Raw genomic sequence first — 18795 nt, forward strand, 5'->3', positions numbered from 1 at the left:
TCTGTCACTTTCCTTCAACCCTTATAGATTTTATTGGATTTCATATTGTGACACCTTAGTTAGTAAAATGGTTTATTACCAATTATTAGGACGCAGTAATTTTAACTATTGAAAACTTATGGATGGAGTTTAAATTCATAGTGATAAAATTCTAAGGAAAAGTTAAAAAAGAAAAATACCAAAAAACAGTAATTACCAACAACTTTGGAAAACATTTAAATCCAAGGTTAAGCCATTCATAAACTAAATAAAACTTTAATTTAAATCTTTCTTACGGAGTTTTCAACATGAATATTAAGAAGAGAGGGGGGGGGTATTATGCACATTAAAAAATGGCTATTGGAATTCAAAGGCACATTTAAAGAGGTTTTATTGCATATTGAAAATTTTTACTAATTCCGTAAATTGAAAATTTTTAGTTTTTATCCCACTATCATAAGCTTAAAATATAAACATATACCGTCGCCTGGAATCACCGTCTCAATCTCGCGCCTCGCAGAAAATCGAAAGCGGAAATGACGGTTTGTTGCGCACAAAGCTAGCTTTTGTTTATGTGAAAATCTTGAAGGACAGCTTCCGGGTGTAAGTTCAATCTGACATCCGGTAAATAGCAATTAATAGTCATCACCGCTGGGAGCTGACGATGGCAGCCTGTGGTGATCTTTTGCGGTCCGAATTTCCTACAATCGACGATGATATGTATCACTACGTTGAAAGTGCGTATAATTTTCTGTGTATTTTTCTAAGTTCAAATCAAACACCGTTTCCAAGTTCAAGTTCACAATGTTCAAGTTTTTGGATGTCCATTTTTACTTTAGAGTTTGTTTATCCTTCCTTAGATCCCTTTTCGATTCTATTTTATTGATTATACGTGATTTATCTTCATAGCCTTTCGTTTCAAACCCTCGGCAGGTATTTTATCAGGTGGAGCTGAGGACTTTGAGGATAGCAATGAATTGTATGAAGCTATTGGTGAATTCCTCCACCAAGTTGCAGAGGAGAAAACAGAAGTAGACATAAGGTATGAACTGTCAGGTATCCTATTTGGTAACCATTTGCCTATTGAATCTAATGCGTTTGTTTATCAATGTTATTTTCATTTATTAAAGGAATATATGTGACAGGCTCCTAGATATTATGAAACCTGGTTCCAAAAGCATAATGAACAATGGGAGTGCAAAAGTTTTAAATGCACCAGTGCACTTAGCCAGTATGGCTGCAAATTTGGAAAACAACGTTGATGATATTAAGAGTATTTGGGTGATGCAGAGGGATGATACACTTGTAAGTTTACTTGGAATAGGATTTTTTGTGTTAAGCCTTTCCATGTGCGTTGAGAACTATTTTTCTTGCAGAAAGTGGATCCAAGAAAGCTTGAGAAAGCCGAAGCTAAGCTTCAGCAGAAACAAGAAAAACGTAGTCAAGATTCTGGGAAAGCCGTTCCTGTAGTTCCCAAGCTGGAAAGTGCCACTGCCTCTCAAGTATTAAATAAAAAGGAAACCAAAATGGAAGCGAAAGGAACAAATCGTTCGCAAGATATCAGGATAGAAAACTTTGATGTTGCATATGGTGATAGGTAAAAATACTAATAAAGCATGATGGTTTTAGTAACGCGTCAACGTAGTGTGCGAATTGCATGAATACAGACAGTAGTACTTCACTGTCTAAGTTATTGGATGGACGATCTTTCACTTCCATCGATCCTACGGTTGCAAATACCTCTGGTGCTCTTCCACCAGATTATGTGGAATTTGAAGGGATAAGTCCCTTATTTAGATCGACTTCAATTGCATGTTATCAGTTAAGTTTTACTATTAATTTTGAAATTTCTCTTCAGGGTTTTATTGCAAGGTGCTGATATAATTCTTGCATTTGGAAGAAGATATGGTTTAGTTGGAAGAAATGGTCTGGGGAAGACAACGTTGTTAAGAATGATTTCCAAGTAAGATGTTAATATTTTCTTAATATTTGCAGCTTTTTCTTGAATCTAATTTTATGTGGAATACTAAGAAATAGTGTTTATCTTTGTTACCTGTATCATGGTTGGCGACTTCTGAATATGGTTGACTGTTTGTTAATTTTTAGGGAGGTCTGGTATGGAATAATATTTCTCGAGTTAGCATTTATTGAATATGCTTTAATCATAACATTCTGTGTTTCTTCCAGTGGACAGTTAAGAATTCCATCTCATATCTCAGTGCTTCATGTGGAACAAGAAGTCATTGGAGATGAGACTCCGGCTTTGGAGAGTGTCCTTCAGTGTGATAGTGTTCGTGAAAATCTTCTTGCCAAGGAGAAAGAAATAAGTGCCAAAATAAATTCTGGGCAAGTATTTTGGTAAATCAGAATGTGCAGCGTATATTACAATAATTTTCATTGAATGCGTGAAAAAATTTGCATTGTTTTGGGTCAGTGAGATTTTAAGGTTCATGTCTAAAGATGTGCCATAGTGGATGTTATTATTGGTCGAGGTCCTGAAATTTTGCAAATAGCTATTTTAAGTACAGTTTATTTCAACTAAATTCGTAATACTATTCGTTCGTATATTATATATTATTAGGTATATTGTAACCTGAGGGGACACAGTTTTGAATCCTGAGCAAAGCTAATGATTATTCCTCTGTGGAATTTTGGCTCATTCTATGCATTTGTGGTGGATTCCTGAAGGTATGCCTGTGGCTAGGCTGTGATTATTTCTTTGAATAATATTCTGCATTCTGACGTACTCCGAAACACTTCCCTCTTATGTCCCTCAGAAGAAATTTCTCATAAAAATTAATAATTGATACATAAAGCTGCTATTTCTATTGAGGCAGTAATTGATATTTGCTAAAACCCCTTGCCTTAAAAGGTAATTGTTTTGAAGTCACATCATGCATTACTGTGGATGGGACAAGCCAGCTTGTAATAGCATTTAGTACTTCATTGGTGAGAGTTTGTCTACTTACCTTATTCTGTAAAAAATCTGCTCGATTTTTTCCGTGAATTCTTACATTCTTTTTACATTTTACAGTTCTAATGATCCAGATTTAAATACTCAGCTAGCTGAAGTGTATGCTGAGCTCCAGCACATTGAAGCAGATAAGGCACCTGCTCGTGCAAGTATTATTCTAGCTGGTTTGGGTTTCTCTGCTGAGCGGCAACTTCGACCAACTAAAGAATTCTCTGGAGGGTGGCGGATGAGGCTAGCTCTTGCCAGAGCTTTATTTTCAAGGTATGTGAAATTTAAATTTGTCATAAATTATGTACTGCTTTTGTGAAAAAAATGGTACAGTATTATGTTGTGTTTAAAATTTGTTTTTGCATTCTTAGGATTCTTTTTAGGGTTGTTTTAAGATTTATTTATTGCTATGATATCCTTCAAAATTGGGCTCAGGAGATATGTTTACTTCCTTTTAGCTCTATGCATAGGCCCAGTTTTAGATTATGTAACTGTCATCCATTTTTAGTTCAACTTCTCTCTGTTAGTCATTTAAGCTTTTCTCTTGGGCATCATTAGAGGGTTTCCTCTAAATCCTCTTTTTTTATGGCTTCTGAGATTACTTTGTATGGAAATATAATGTATATAGGAACCCATATAAGTATTTTAGCTAGCGTCAAGCTTGATTTAGCAAATACCAGCTTCGTGTAAATGATGGTGTAAAACAGGGGCATCATGTTGTATAATAGGAGAATATTTTTGTTGGAATTTATGAAGAATGGGTTTGTGAGTAAGCATGTACAGATACAAAATTTTAGAAGAGGACAAATAATTTTAAATACTGTCATTTTTCCTGAACTATATTACAGTGTAGTTGCAGTCTAGTTGGCGGTGTGTGAAATGGTTGGGGCAAAATGTATATGCATGGTTGTTGGTGTCACATAGCCGTGTGTATTCGTAATTGGTATAATACTATTTATTGGGAAACATTTTGCCTTTTTTTCCCGTTCTAGTCAAGTAAAACTTGGTCCAAAACAGAACTTTAAAAGTTGGGATTGGGAGACATTCAAGTTTAACTGAAGGTAACTATGGTTCTTGGATGATGAAATTTAAGTATCACTTGTTTACCTATTGTTCACAACTTGGCCAACATCATTAACTACTATTGCAAGTTGGTTATGATTGGTTGAAATGTCGTGCACCGCCATTAATATCGAATTCATGTTTTTCCCTGGATCCCAAAATTTTCCTCATTTGGAATTGATTTGTTGCAGTAATATGGAAAGTGATATAGCCTAACTTGCAAAAATATTTGTAAGCTGAGTTTCCTTTTTTTGAATAGAGTATTGGAGAAAATATATTTGTTGTTTGTTGTATAGTATGCACTTAGGAAAGAATGTTTTTTCTCCTTGACTAACATTTTCATGTAACTATGTAATACGAGTCTTGTTTCTTGGAATCTCTGCATGCTATTACAGTGGGGTGGGGTAAAAGTGAACCTTACACTAGTCATGTAGGCACACGGAAAAAACCCGAAATCGGGAAGTGGGAGAAATCGTGGAAGAAAGGGGGGAGAACACTTTACACTGGAGTCCATTCACGCTTCACTATTCACTCAAACACATTTACACGCAATGTTGCTTCTGCCTTCCTTCCCTCGTGAACACCAATTTAAAGCTACCCATGAAACGTGCCAAACGGCATCGGTTACAGTATGTACTATTATTTTGTGGTGTTGACTTGATTTTTTAGTATACAATAATAATGCAGCATTTTATTTTCTATTTCAGACCGGATTTGTTACTATTGGATGAGCCGACGAACATGTTGGACATTAAAGCTATTATATGGTTAGAAAATTATCTTCAGAACTGGCCAACAACTCTCTTAGTAGTTTCCCATGACCGTAACTTCTTAGATACTGTGCCTACGGATATCTTGCATCTGCATTCCCAAAGGATAGATCCTTACAAGTGAGTATTCTATTTTTTCCCATCAATGTTGTTTATCTTAAAAACTTTCGTTAAAATAAAACTGTTTGTCACCTAAATTAACAGAGAAATTTATTTTTGGGGCTTTTCTTTTGTAAATGGGTATGCGTTCTTGTGCTCTCAGGGTAATGTTTTGAATAAGAAAAGTGGCTATAATTAAAATGTTTTATAGGAGGGTGGCTTGGGCCAAGAGATATATATAGAAAAATTTTATTTTGTTTTTTTTATATGTAGTGGAGAATTTCTAAACCATAGGTCAGCAAGAGTTCTGATTATTGTCCAAAGGAAATATGATATGGCTGCCTATAAATGGGGATCTTGAATGAGATGGAGAATATAAGTCTTCTTTTAAGTCTTATCTCTGTTATTGGTCTCTTATTTGAATATTACCTAGTGTTCTAAAAACTGTTGTACTTAGAAACCTCTGAATAATGGTATGAGCAAGGCACAAGGAAATATTACTAACGATGTGTGATATCATGTAGAATAGGAATGTTTTGTATTTGACTTACTTCTGGCTGAATATGGTATACTTAAATGGATTGGGAAAATTGGGATGTGTACAGGAAAGCGGTCCCATCTCAATAAAATGTAGTCTGGTCTTCATCCTCTCAAAGTCTCTGAGTTTTGGATTTATAATTAATATTGATAATTGGATATTTAAAGGGTAAAAGTGATTTTAGGAATAATAAAATGCATTAAAATCAAGCCATTTTGTAAAAATGTTCTTTTTTGATGTGCCAATGTCAGAAATGTTACTGTGAATGATTTTTCATTCTCTCTTCTAATTTCATTACCTCCTCTACCCCAAGTACTCCTTAACCCTTTCACTGCTGTGGACGTACCTAGTACGTCCGCATGGCAGACTGCGGTGGACGTACTTTTTCTTCCTCCCTGCCATGCAGTCAGCACTTTTGCCGAAGCACTTCGAAGGGACCCACTAATCCGCGACCCTATCCTCGACGAACTCACCCTCGCAGGACCGTCTCATCAGCCCTACCAGCGGGGGCCCTACCTCCGGAAAAGTGATCGCTCTGACTGAAATTTGAAAATCAATCAATCAATCCGATCATCACAAAATGATTGTTTTCATCGCACTCCTGCCAATCAAGCAATCAAGTACGTCTTTGAACCGTATTTCTGCGATGAAAAATAACGATTTTATTAACTTTGATATAATGGCCGTTTTCCGGTGGTCCGCAGCCACATTTTGTTGCAAAGTTAACAAAAACATTATTTTTTATCGCAGAGACACGGTTCAAAGACGTACTTGATTGCTTGATTGGCAGGAAAGCGATGAGAACAATCATATTGTGATGATCGAATTTATTGATTGATTTTCAAATTGCAGTCAGAGCGGTCACTTTTCCGGAGGTAGGGCCCCCGCTGGTAGGGCCGATGAGACGGTCCTGCGAGGGTGAGTTCGTCGAGGATAGGGTCGCGGATTAGTGACCCTTCGGAGGGTGTACCACACCCATCCTGGAAGTACCTGCTCCATGGGCCCAGGAAACGCATTTTAACATTTTCGCCGCATGTGTAGAGAAGATTTTCGGAGATTGAACAGCAGCGAAAGGGTTAAACTTCTAGTAGTCCATTTATATTTTGTTTGAAATATGGTTTGATAGAAATTTCGTTGCTGTAAATACCAGAGTTTTCTTTGGTGAAACTCTTTTAAAGTCTCTTAGTGTAAGAATGATTGTTTTTGGTCTCGAATGTAATAGTTATCATAATGTTAGTTAAATCTTTTTGTTAATTTCTCTTTTCAGGGGTAACTATGAGAACTTCGAGAAGATAAAAACTGAAAAGTTGAAGAACCAACAAAGAGAATATGAAGCTCAACAGCAACATCGTGCCCATGTTCAAGAATTTATCGACAGGTTCCGTTATAATGCCAACAGAGCCTCCAGCGTGCAAAGCAAAATTAAGATGCTGGAAAAGCTGTGAGTTGACCTTATTTTTGACATCTGGTGATTGGTGGAGTTATGAAAAACGATTTCTTGATTAATTATGAAGTACCACTAACACGGTGCTAAGTCCTGAAAATCTTACAAGTCCCATAGATATCCCCTTTTGGTTTTTTGAGTATTTTATGATTTCCATTTTTTACTATTGGAAAGTAACTCATTTCAGATCAAATAAGGCATCATTTCAATTCAGCCTCTGTGGACTTCCTGGTGTCTCACTTGAAGGCTATTATACTATGGTATTTAATGTATTGTCGTCTTCCATTTTCTCTAATTATTTTAAGCAAATTTATTGAATAATTTAATCATCTGGAAAGTAATGTAAAAAATAGTATGTAGCTAGTTCCAAACATCTTCCTTTAGTTAAACAGTAATTTTTAACTTCTTTATGTGACGGTTCCCATAATTGGAGGATAATCAGAATCATAACTTTTCAAAATGTCCATTTGACTTTATAATCAAGAAAAGTGGTGGTGATATCAAAACCTTACAATGTTTTGAGTGCCTTACTTTTATGTTCGTCGAAAATTCTCATCTAATCATTTTGCAACCTGGGTAAAACTTCAACTTTTAGCACCTTAATTTTATGAACCCATGCCCGACTAGGAAGCATAGGGAATTGCTATGGTGGATCTTTGTTTTATCTCTTTTCTTATTTTTATGTGGTTTTCTGATTTTACAGAGCACAGGTTAACCACACTTTCCAAGAAAAAAAATAACTTGATATAATATTTCATCAAGTTTATCAAAGAATTATGCATGTAATTAATAGGATTTAATAAACTAAATTAAAGCATAGGGATCACTTGGCAATGAGTAATTCAAATCTAGGTAGTTTGATACAGATGTTGATGATTTTCATTTACAACCACAACTGAGTTATCAAATGAACTCATCAAAAGTGGCTTTAAAAACTTGTAAGGGACATTTTGTTGAAATTCATCATTGCAATAAATAATTTGACTCATGAAAGAGCATAGCCTTTCACTGTGATTGTTAAACGAAGAAATGGGCGTATCAAAACAAATTTTGCTAAATTGAGTCAATCAATTCGATTTTTTTATCATTTGCATGTGTTTGTTTTGGGACAAGAGTTATATTCCTGCTGTCGTGATCGCCACGATCAAGGAGGGAGACTCGAGTGGCTGCGTCTCCCGGAATCGGGTTTAGGGCACCAAAGAATTGAAATTCACGCGAATCAATCACAGAGAGTTTAATGACTTAGGTTGGTTATGAGTTTACAATTATCTGCGACGGGTAGCACACCCTGTCGCTCTCGTGTCTTCCCACAGACTGCCCCGAATTCCCGCGCTCGTGTCGTCAGGGCACAGGTCAACGCCTCCAAGACCAGGGGAAGGGTGGCTTCACTCCACCCACCCCGGGAAATGAGCAACCCATCCCCGTCAGCAAGACAATAACCTTATGTCCAGAAAATCCAGACGTTTATGACTGGTCGAGGAGACGCTGGCCCCAAAGGCCTCGACGACCGACGACCCAAATTTATGAACCCTTGCCCTCGACAATCCGGTGACGAGACAACAGCACCGCGCTCAAAGGATCGTCACGCTACCCTGGGACAAGACACACAATGCACACCGGATACATCCGACCCTTAGTCGTACACACTACAAAAAAACAAACACACAATATGACACACATTCATTACACTGCTTTCAATCAAAGAATCAGTTTTTAATATCAGTTTCTTATTTCATAGTTTGGTCCTTTTGTGTAAAATTTTTGCTTAATTCTGGAGCTTTCTTGAGGCCTATTCTATTTAGCATAAAGAAATTTTTCTGATAATGCGTGACTTCACGTTATTTTCTAACACTTTATGTATACCTTTTTTTTTAGCCCTGAGCTGAAATCCGTGGAGAAGGAAGTGGAAGTTGTGCTGAAATTTCCTGAAGCTGAAAACTTATCTCCTCCTATAATCCAGTTAAATGAAGTAACATTTGGATATTCTCCGGATAATCATATATTTTCTAATGTTAACTTAGGTGCTACACTTGACTCTAGAATTTGTATTGTAAGTGTTTCAATCTATATTTCTATTACAATCTATGCTAGTAAGTTTCTTTGTGAAATAAAATCACTCAAAATCATTATATTGATTTTGTTTTAGGTTGGTGACAATGGTGCAGGAAAAACAACACTCCTCAAAATTATAATGGGTATCTTAAATCCAACCTCTGGCATGCGTCATGTTCATCGTAATTTAAGGTTTGGTTATTTCAGTCAGCACCATGTTGACCAACTTGATATGGGTGTTTCCTCAGTGGAGCTTCTCCAATCGAGCTATCCTGGTATGTTTACATCATTATTTGTTTTCGTTGTTAGTTCTTGAAACACTTTTTGTCATGTTGCTCAATATGCCCTAAGACTGTTGTAATTGCTCAGGCATACTCCTTGTTTATTAACCTCTTTTTTTCCCTGAATATGGCTGTAATTTTTAGTAAAGGCTTACATATATTACTGATACGTGATACAATTTTTAATCAAATACTGAAAACGTCAACGAAGCCATGTAATCTTATTCTTGGGAGGAAGTTCTTTGTACCAAAGTGCAAGAGGCAAATAGAGAAGATTAAGTATGGGAAAGTGACTTTAAAATCTCTTTGTTACTGAAAATGGCATTTAATGTATTTAGATCCTGAGCAAGAAAGTAACTTTCCTCAATGCATTGTACTGGGCTGTAAATTTCAAAAATTATTTTCATTATTTAAAAGTGGAAGTTCTAACTGAGGAAGAAAATAGCTGTTGAAACATCATTTGCATGAGAATAATATGCATGTTGTATATCTTCTATGCTAAACCAATTGGTAATAATCTAAAAAGTTTCATCAAATTTTTATTTACCTCTGTGCATGACTTTTTCATAAAAGAGGTCATGGAAAGATAAGGGTTTTTTTTCAAGCTTCTTCTCACCTGTGCTTCTGATGACCCTAATTGTATTAGATAGCCTGTAAAGCTGGATTAGGCATAGAATTATAATATGGCTCCTAAGTTTACTAGAACTTCAGCGTTAAAATTAAATGCCATATTTGTCAACCCATACTCTTCGCAAGTTTAAAATCTTGTTTTCACTTTTTAACTTTTTTTCTTATTCCAGGGAAGTCTGTGGAAGAATACAGAAGGCAGCTAGGTAGCTTTGGAATATCTGGTGATATGGCATTGCAGACTGTTGACAGCTTATCGGGGGGGCAGAAATCTCGGGTGGCTTTTGCCAGGATGTGCATGGGAAATCCTAACTTCCTTATTCTTGATGAACCTACAAATCATTTGGACATAGAAACTATTGAAGCCCTAGGAAAAGCAATTACCAAATATACCGTAAGTTTTTGATTTTTCACGTGCTTGATCATTACCCAGATAGCACAAAGTAAGTGAGTTAACCGTTTCTTATGGTTTTCTTACGGAAAAAATTGATAAGCAGCTTATCGTAAGCTAAGGGACTTATATAAGGCAAGGGTAAGACGTTAGGGACGTTTAGGTAAGGAATGCCGTCAAATATCCTCAGGCAATGTAAGTCACTTCTGTTGGAGCGCCAAAGGCGGCTGAACAGCGTACTACACATGCTACGCGGCTCATCTTGACATGAATTTAAAGGCTATTGGGGAAATTTAGCGAGTTTTTATAAGGGCTGAACAACTGATAACAGATTTTCCCGTAAATAGAAAAAAATTAATAACTGCAAGCAACCAGCTAGTGAAGATATAAAGCATAGTTCAAGTACTCTATCCATGCGGCGGAAAGAAAAAAAAATAACATCAGGGTGGATCCGAACGTGCGACCCTCGGAACCGAAATACTACACCCTAACCACTACACCACGGCAGTTGTTGAGAAGCGATGGCGTAGTTACTAATTAAATATCCAATTATGTAAAAAAAACTTGTTTGGCATGTGCATGAAAAACTGAATTTATTCAAGATCCATACATTTTAACATTTATGAATTTTAAATTATGGTTTGATAACCCGATGACTACAATATGTATATTAGATGTTCCTTCCGGCATTTTTATATTATTCTACGTTGGTATTCTTGTGAAATTGTGTTTTTCTTACGACCTTCGTTAAGCTATCAGTTCATAAATGTGAATGATTTTCAAATTATGGCGGTATGATGTTATTTCTCCTCATAATATAGAAGCGCCAATAATAAAAACATTGTTTTAATGCATAAAGGCCTTAATTAACACTCTGTAACGATGGGATAATAACAGCATCTACGGAAGTGCTGAAAGTTTGGCATCCATTTTGCCATTACTCTGGATGTTTGTCGCCCTGGCTGTAAGAAACCCATAACAAGCTTACTTGAGAAGCGACTTCCTTATTTCTTCCTTTCACCTTATCTCAATGACTTATAATGTGCTAGCTGGGTAATTGATGTTATCAACTCAAATGCTCTTCAAAACTATATTTAAATACTCAATTTTACCATTTTTGCTAATTGTTTGAATGTGTACCATTTTTCAGTTTATAGACTTCGTCAGTGTCTTTGATCAAGATGCACTGCAACTCAATATAAAAAGTTTATTTTCACATAAGCCTTAAATTGTTAAGTCCCCTATCAGCCTCACAAATGATTTTTTGCTATGCTATTTTATCAAATTGACTTGCATATTTTTTGCGAGTCATAAGATTGATTTTAATCAGTGAAAGTATTATAATGCAAAAAAATTAGTAGTAAGGTGGCTGACAAAATTCTCAAGGCATTGGTACAGTTACTAGGTTAACCCTTTCCTGCCGGTGCCTACAATGGGAAAAATTTTTCCGTGCTACAAGTAGCATGAGAATAATTTAAAATTTGCTCCTCTCTGTACTGAGCTCTTTTTTGGGAAGAATTTACCCTGGTATTTTCATCCCTCTGATTTGGGACCCAGCTCAACCCATCCCTTACCCCAGCCCCTTTCAACACCCTCTAACCTTATCATAGCACAAATCCACGGACAACTTATTGCATTACCAGTGTTTTTTTCAACCAAACATTGTATTTGATTTTCAATAATTTACATTTCTGAAAGAATTACAAACATTTTTTTAAGCATAGTCAAATTTTCAACAAATTTCTAGCTTTAATAAAAACTTTATTAACAAATTAAAAAAATAAGAAGTGGTTCCACTTACAACGGATTCCTGTGGTGAGGATCAGTGGCGCAGTGAGGGGGGGGGGTTTTGGGGGTTAAAACCCCCCCCAGAGCTCAGAGAAATATTTAAGTTTAATCCATTTTACTTAATTGGATTGATATTGCTAATAGAACAGCGTAAGGATTAATAAAATATCCCTCAGAAAGCCGTAAAACTCACCATTTTGAACTGTTTATCTTAAAATTCCGCTGTTTAATAATCTCGCACCTACCGCTTCTCCTGGTGGGTATTCCATACCACCACACACCCTGGTATTACTTGCACCTAAACCCCCCCCCCCCAAGTCTTAACTCCTGGCTGCGCCCCTGGTGAGGATGATCATAAATGAGTGGGAGGGTTGGGCTTTATTGCTTGGGGAGAGGACTCACTAAGCTGGGTCTCAGGCCGGCCCTGAATGCATCAGAAAATTGCTACCTCAGCGGTCACTTCCTTCCCCTCACATCAGCCAGAGCCAACGTGCAGTCGTTTGCATTGAAAAATCCGAGACACGGATCCAACGTCAGGTCTTCTGCGCATGAAAATGCCTGTTGGCTCCACCCGACGTCGGGCACAAAAGGGTTAAAGTAGAAGTTTTGGGTTTAAGAATCTTTCTTAGCTATAACAGTCTGACATAGCTCTTAAAACCTCTACAGTAGTACGATACAGTGTAATATTGTGACAATACGACCTCGGGTTCACCACGGGTCATTCCCTGTCATAGCCCTTTCAATGCTAAGATTGAACCCCTCATTACCTTGCCTTCCGAAATGTTGTGCAGGCAAAATATCCCATTGGGGATCGGTCTTGAGAAATAAAATGAAAGGAAATGTGATTTTTAGTCACATTGTAATCAAGGGCGCCACTTTCAGGTGGGCGCATGGCTCAGGTGGGTGGTCCTCGAACAATGGGCGGGTGGTGTAAAAACAATACCGGGCTGCAATGATAAATGGCAAAAGGAGAAGCGTTGGGAAGCTTACAAATGATCGGTTGACCATCTATTGAAAAAGATTGGCATTTATTACTCTTAACACGTTGCGTACGGATGGCGAGAATTCTCGTCATTTTTTTCCCGAACGTTCTGGATGGATGACGAAGATTCTCGTCATTTAGACACGTTAACCTAAAAAAATTTTAAAGCGTACAATATGTATTCGCTTGCGATACGCTTTAAAATTGTTTAGGTTGACGCGCCTAAGTGACGAGAATCTTCATCATCCGTCCGGAACGCTCGGGAAAAAAATGGCGAGAATTCTCGCCTTCTGTACGCAATGTGTTAAGACACATTGAACACATAAAAAATGCAATGATACACCGTTAGGATGATTGCGACACAAAACACAAACAAAAACAATAGATAGCCCAGAAAAATACTTAAACTATGGGAATTAGGAAGTAATGCGGATGAATGACCATGTATTTTAAGAAACAGAAAGAAAAATAAAAAAGAGCATGAGATGAATCTGCAAAAATCACGTAATCAAAGGTAATTGCACACAGTAGTTACAGGTTCCACATCCACTCTTAACTGCCATTATATTGGACGGGAAATTATGATATTTGAGTTAAATAGGCGTCCGATGCGAGACGTGATTGATGGCTGCACTTTAACTAGTCCAAGTTTTTCTCTATTAGAATGTATGCATTTGATTAGCGGAATGAATTAACTTAACTGTACTCAAAGTGTGAATAACTTAAGTTCATTGGAAACTTAAACAATCACTTTTGGGAAAGGCAGAATGAGATTATATTGACGGAATCTTTAAGATTTCCATGATGCACTGAGGAAATGCTGCTTTTTGTGAGGAAATGATTGGAAAATGATACAGTGCAACCTCGATATAACGACACCCCACGGTGCACTAATAAACACTCGCTATAGCGAATTGTCGCTTTACCGGAGGTGGAGCAAATAATAGCCAATATGTATACCTGTTGCGAACAGATATACAGGAACAGGAGTGGTGCGGCGACAGATAAACATCTATCCGATAAACGTAAGCATAAATCCAGACGAAAGGCGATGTTTTTTTGCATCACTAAATTTCCTTACTCAAATACTATTCAAACAATTTATAAGCGCCGCACTGAATAAAAATCATGCAAAGCATTGTTTCGTCAATCATTATATTTATCGAACGACAGTTTACCACATAAATTTGAGACTGAGCACTCCATTAACTTCATTTCTAACAGATCGCTAGCAATTACAGAGGTTGAGGAGTCTTGATGAAAGTCTTCCGGCGGTGAAACCCTCGCTATGGCGAGAGCCAACACCGAAAGGGTCTCGTAAAAACGAATTTTTTAACACGCTTATTATAGGGTCAATTGATGGTGCATTGGCTATCTCTCGTAATAGCGGGGGTGTCGCTATAGCCCGTACTCGCTTTAACGAGGTTCCACTGTACTTAGTGTAGCAATGCAGGCTAGGTGAATACAATGAATGTCTCATCGTCAGCGAACCGGGGATGATGACGCCATCCTATTGAAAAGTCAATCAATGTGGCAAATGCCGATTCCTGGCATGTAAGTCACCCAACAACGTCGACACTACATCGGCTCCCTGCGGGCAGGATCAGGGTTGACAGTCTTCCCGACTGCAATTCTCACGGTAGCCACCATACTTCTCTTCCAAGCCTTCTGCTTAAAATTCCCATCTCTCCACAGTTGTTGGCTAAAAGGTGACCGTCTCTTCTGCGCACAAGTTACAAGCGTTCGCCTGGGACTGATAGTCCCCGAGTCCCCAGCGATGACTGCCCTCTTTCCCTAGAGTCTACCATCTTTCCACCTCCATCTCTCCAGAGTATCTCTCCACCAATCGCTGCTAAACTTACATCACACGTATAACCAATCTTATAACATAATACAAGTGGCTTGATGCCCCTGTCACAGTGGCGTGATGTTCACTCGTTACAATGTGACGTAAAACTATGTTAGTGCTATTTCACCCAGTGATTCCATTGAAGGTCACCGTACACTCGCTTGCCTCACGAACAACCACTCCCGACATGAATACCAGGCAAGACGCCCTTCTTCTGGAAAAGAAATAAATAGGGGAAAAGGCCAATTCGTTACAATATATATTGTCACTTACATTGTAACAAGTTTTCATCCCTTCCATAAACCATCAATGTGGTTCTATTCAATGGAATAAAATTACACCAACCAAGTCCATTCCATTTTTACTTTAATAAACTGTGAAAACAGTTTCATCACTTGTGCCATCATCGAGGAATACTTGGAGCATTGTATTGCATAATTACTGTATTTATCTGAATATAGTCCCCCCCTTTTTTTAAATGCCCATGGTAAAAGTAAAGGAGAGACTATATTCGAGTGCATTTTTTCCGTAACTGAAGCCTCAAAATTAGGGGGGGGGGGGGGACTGCATTCAGAAGGGAACTATATTCAGAGAAATATGGTATATATGGAAATGGTAATAATTGTATAGCATTGATAGCTATTGTAAAGAATATTCAAGAATCCGAATGTTTTTATTTAATACACTGATATGAAACCAAGGTTCCGTATGCTGGATTTCCAAGTCCTTCAGAGTAATGTTATCCATTTGGCAGGTTGGGTGATCAAAAAGGGAATGGACATGAGTTTACAGAAGTGCAAATTTGTTACCTTTAGCAGGAAAATAAGTACAGCTGGGAGAGATTATTCATTTTCAAATATGATCATTCCTAAAAGTGAGAGGAGTGAATACTTAGAGATATATTTAACAAAATATTCAAGAAAGGAGGCAAACATGAAACAAGTAACAAAAAATATTAGATTGGTTGACGAGAAACCTGAAGGGAAGCGGTCCAGCTACAAAGGATAAGGCATGTAAGACTGAGACCGATTTTAGAATCTGCATCACTAGTGTGTGACCTATTTGAAAAGCGGTAGTTAATATCAATTGAGAAGGTAGAACAAAAGGCAGTGAGGTATGTAAATGGGAAACTTGAAGAGAGTGATGGTGTCACTAAAATGCTACAAATACTGGGATGGACCTCAGTAGGACAAGCAAGAAAAACTAATGGGCTGAGCAACTGTTCAATGCACTTGAGGGGGAAAAGCATGGGGGGAACTGCAAAAGAAGATAAAAAGCCACACGTATTCATAGGTAGGAATAATCACCAATTCAAGATGAAATGTCATGTAAAAAAGTTTTCATTCCTTAGCGGATTGGAATGGACTTCCTGCATAACTGTTTCAGCCCTTTCCTAGTAATTTTAATATGTATGTTCAAGAATAGCAGAAAAATTTTATATCAGAAAATTATTGCAATGTTTATTTTAAATTTTGGATTTGATGATTGATTTCTTTTTATTTTGGTATTTGTCTTACCTTCATGTCGCTGTTACCACTTGGCTATTAACTAAATTGTAGCACTTTTTGCAAAATGATATATAATAATAATTTATTTTTCTTTTTCTCCTAGGGTGGTGTTGTCCTGGTTTCACACGACGAGAGGTTGATTCGTATGGTTTGCAAGGAACTTTGGGTGTGTGGTGGTGGCAAAGTCCAGAGTATTGAAGGTGGATTTGATGAGTATAGGCAAATTGTAGAGAAGGAATTAGAAGCTCAAGTGAAGTAGTGCCCACATGTTAAGGGGAAATGAAGCATTTTTGAGAATCGGAAACCAAACCATGAAAAGTAAACAAAAAGTGTTCATATATTTATTGCAAACTGTTTGAAATTTGCTAACTATAGGTATTTATGATATAAAGTTTGTTTAATGCTATGTTTTATATATTGAAAGCAAAGACTGTACATAACCTATACAAAATATAAGAATACTGGCTTTTACTATTTTCCATTTTCTTACTAGTATTGTTATCCCAAACAACTTGTTATTTCTGGTTCATTCATTCAATTTATTTTTGGGCGTGAGGCATTTATGCTGTCTTGTGATGACCTCATCAGTGAAAACTAGTGGACCACGATGAAACAACGATTTACTCCAAAGACCATGATGAGCCAGTGTCCGGGGCACCCGTCTGGCACATCCACCTGTATCAGTTAGGATCTCAAGAATCCTTAGAAGACATCGAATTGACACCATTCACCTATCGCATTTCAAATTGCGAAGCGGCTTGATTAGGACCAAAGACAATTGTATTGAAGATGGAAGGAGTCTACAGCATTCCCTGCCAATGTAGTGAGATATACGTCTGTGAAACAGGAAGAACCATCAAGACAAGACTCAAAGAACAAAAACATGGACAAAACAAAGCTTCTTTGACTGCCCACGGGTTACTGGGATCACATAATGATATAAGCCATTGCTATGGTTGGAGCAGAATGGAATGGACTGTGATAGTTGTTTTCAACTAAGCCATACTTAGACAACAGTCATGCAACACTTGAATAGGACCAATATAAGATCATCAAATTTGTCAAGGCACTCATTCCTTGAGGATAATAGCTGAGCAAGATATTGAAATGTCGGCATAGAGCCAAATATGACCAGGTTGAAAGTCTGAGAGTATTCCTTCTTTCTCATATTATTTCGTTCCTTCTAATGTGTGAGAGGAGAGCTAATATGTATGGCAGAGAACACTTTTAAGTTTCATCTTTCTATTTTGGTAGTTCTCACATTTTTGTGATTATGAAAGAGAGATTGCACAATCATAACTATCATGCTGCTATTTTTCTACCAGTAAATCTATTCAATGTGTATTTTTACATTTGCTACCAAATAATGTTGAATGGCTGTACATACTTCCCTTTCGACTAACTAACTGCAACAGTGGGTGTTCGAGGACCAAATCTCATTTAATGTACAATTTTCTTAGGGACTTGACGCATCTGGATTATGTCTAATGTGTGTAATTTCTTTCTTGGAGACAGGGAGTTTATCTTCAAATCCCCTCAATACATCAGTGCTGTAACATCTGAGTATTAAAATGTTCCCGGTTGGTAACCATGCATTATAGGGTTATTTTTGGAATTTCCATGCATAAAAATTTTTAAGTCCAATAACTCTTTGACCATGCTTGAGAACTCATTAAGACCTAAAACTGCATGTAATTTGCATGCCAAATATATCATTTGATTATGGAAAGCGGGTGAGGTTTGACCTGGAATATTCTTTTTGATGTTCTTCATTGATGGTCTATTCTAAATGTATTTTTCTACTACCAGTTATTTCCTGTATTATTTTTGTGTTTCTTAGTCGAGATCAATAGCCTTGGTAAGGTCTTCAGATGAGAAGAAACTTAGTCTGCTTTTATATTTTGACATGGAAATTCGACGAATAATTCTTTTAACTTCAATATCGTAAGCATTTTACTAACTCTAAGGACTTATACTACTGTGGAGTTTTGACCAGTTTTCCCAATAATTTTTAAAAGTACCAGTATAAATTGTTGTTAAAATATAGCCCTTATTGTAATTTAATTCCATGTTTATGAAAATCTCCCTCAAGATTATCTTGTTTCAACATGGGGGTATGAAAATTTTTTAGAAGTTGTTTTTCAACAGTAATAATATAAATACAATAGCAAATACTTTTTTAAGACCACACACTGTTAGGGCTCAAAAAGTTGCATGCCCAGGATCAAGTCCCTGGGAAAATCTATCTCAGCAGGGTAGAGTATTTTTGACCACCCTTTCACCCTCCCCTGGATCTAGTCCTTGGATGCCATCAAAATGAAGCCGTGGAAGAGACATTTTGATTTCCCCTTGATACCAGGGCATAACCCTGATAAAAGTAAACTCCTCCATGATAGGTATGCGAACCCTCTATTGAGGGCAAGGGAAGGGTAGGACTACTCTTCAATAAGGGTAGATGGAGCA

General features: G+C 37.2%; 1 protein-coding gene across 1 annotated transcript; it reads left to right on the forward strand.

The window, feature by feature from the left end:
• Nucleotides 1–560: 560 nt before the first annotated feature.
• LOC124158776 (ATP-binding cassette sub-family F member 3) lies at nt 561–16803 on the forward strand. Its single transcript, XM_046534085.1, has 13 exons — nt 561–716; nt 913–1021; nt 1110–1284; nt 1356–1576; nt 1838–1942; nt 2167–2325; nt 3014–3214; nt 4711–4893; nt 6678–6851; nt 8730–8904; nt 9001–9181; nt 9988–10208; nt 16436–16803. Exons 1-13 carry the CDS (start codon nt 644–646, stop codon nt 16589–16591), a joined length of 2133 nt encoding a protein of 710 aa, XP_046390041.1. The 5' UTR covers nt 561–643; the 3' UTR covers nt 16592–16803.
• Nucleotides 16804–18795: the final 1992 nt, after the last annotated feature.

Source organism: Ischnura elegans, chromosome 5, assembly GCF_921293095.1.
Source record: "Ischnura elegans chromosome 5, ioIscEleg1.1, whole genome shotgun sequence".
NCBI classification, from domain to species: Eukaryota; Metazoa; Arthropoda; class Insecta; order Odonata; family Coenagrionidae; genus Ischnura; species Ischnura elegans.

Coding starts and splice junctions, on each gene's coding strand:
- LOC124158776 (XM_046534085.1), top strand. CDS start 644: ATGGCAGCCTGTGGTGATCTTTTGCGGTCCGAATTTCCTACAATCGAC. Junction 1,943..2,166: donor TTGTTAAGAATGATTTCCAA/GTAAGATGTTAA, acceptor TGTTTCTTCCAG/TGGACAGTTAAGAATTCCAT. Junction 9,182..9,987: donor TCTCCAATCGAGCTATCCTG/GTATGTTTACAT, acceptor TTCTTATTCCAG/GGAAGTCTGTGGAAGAATAC.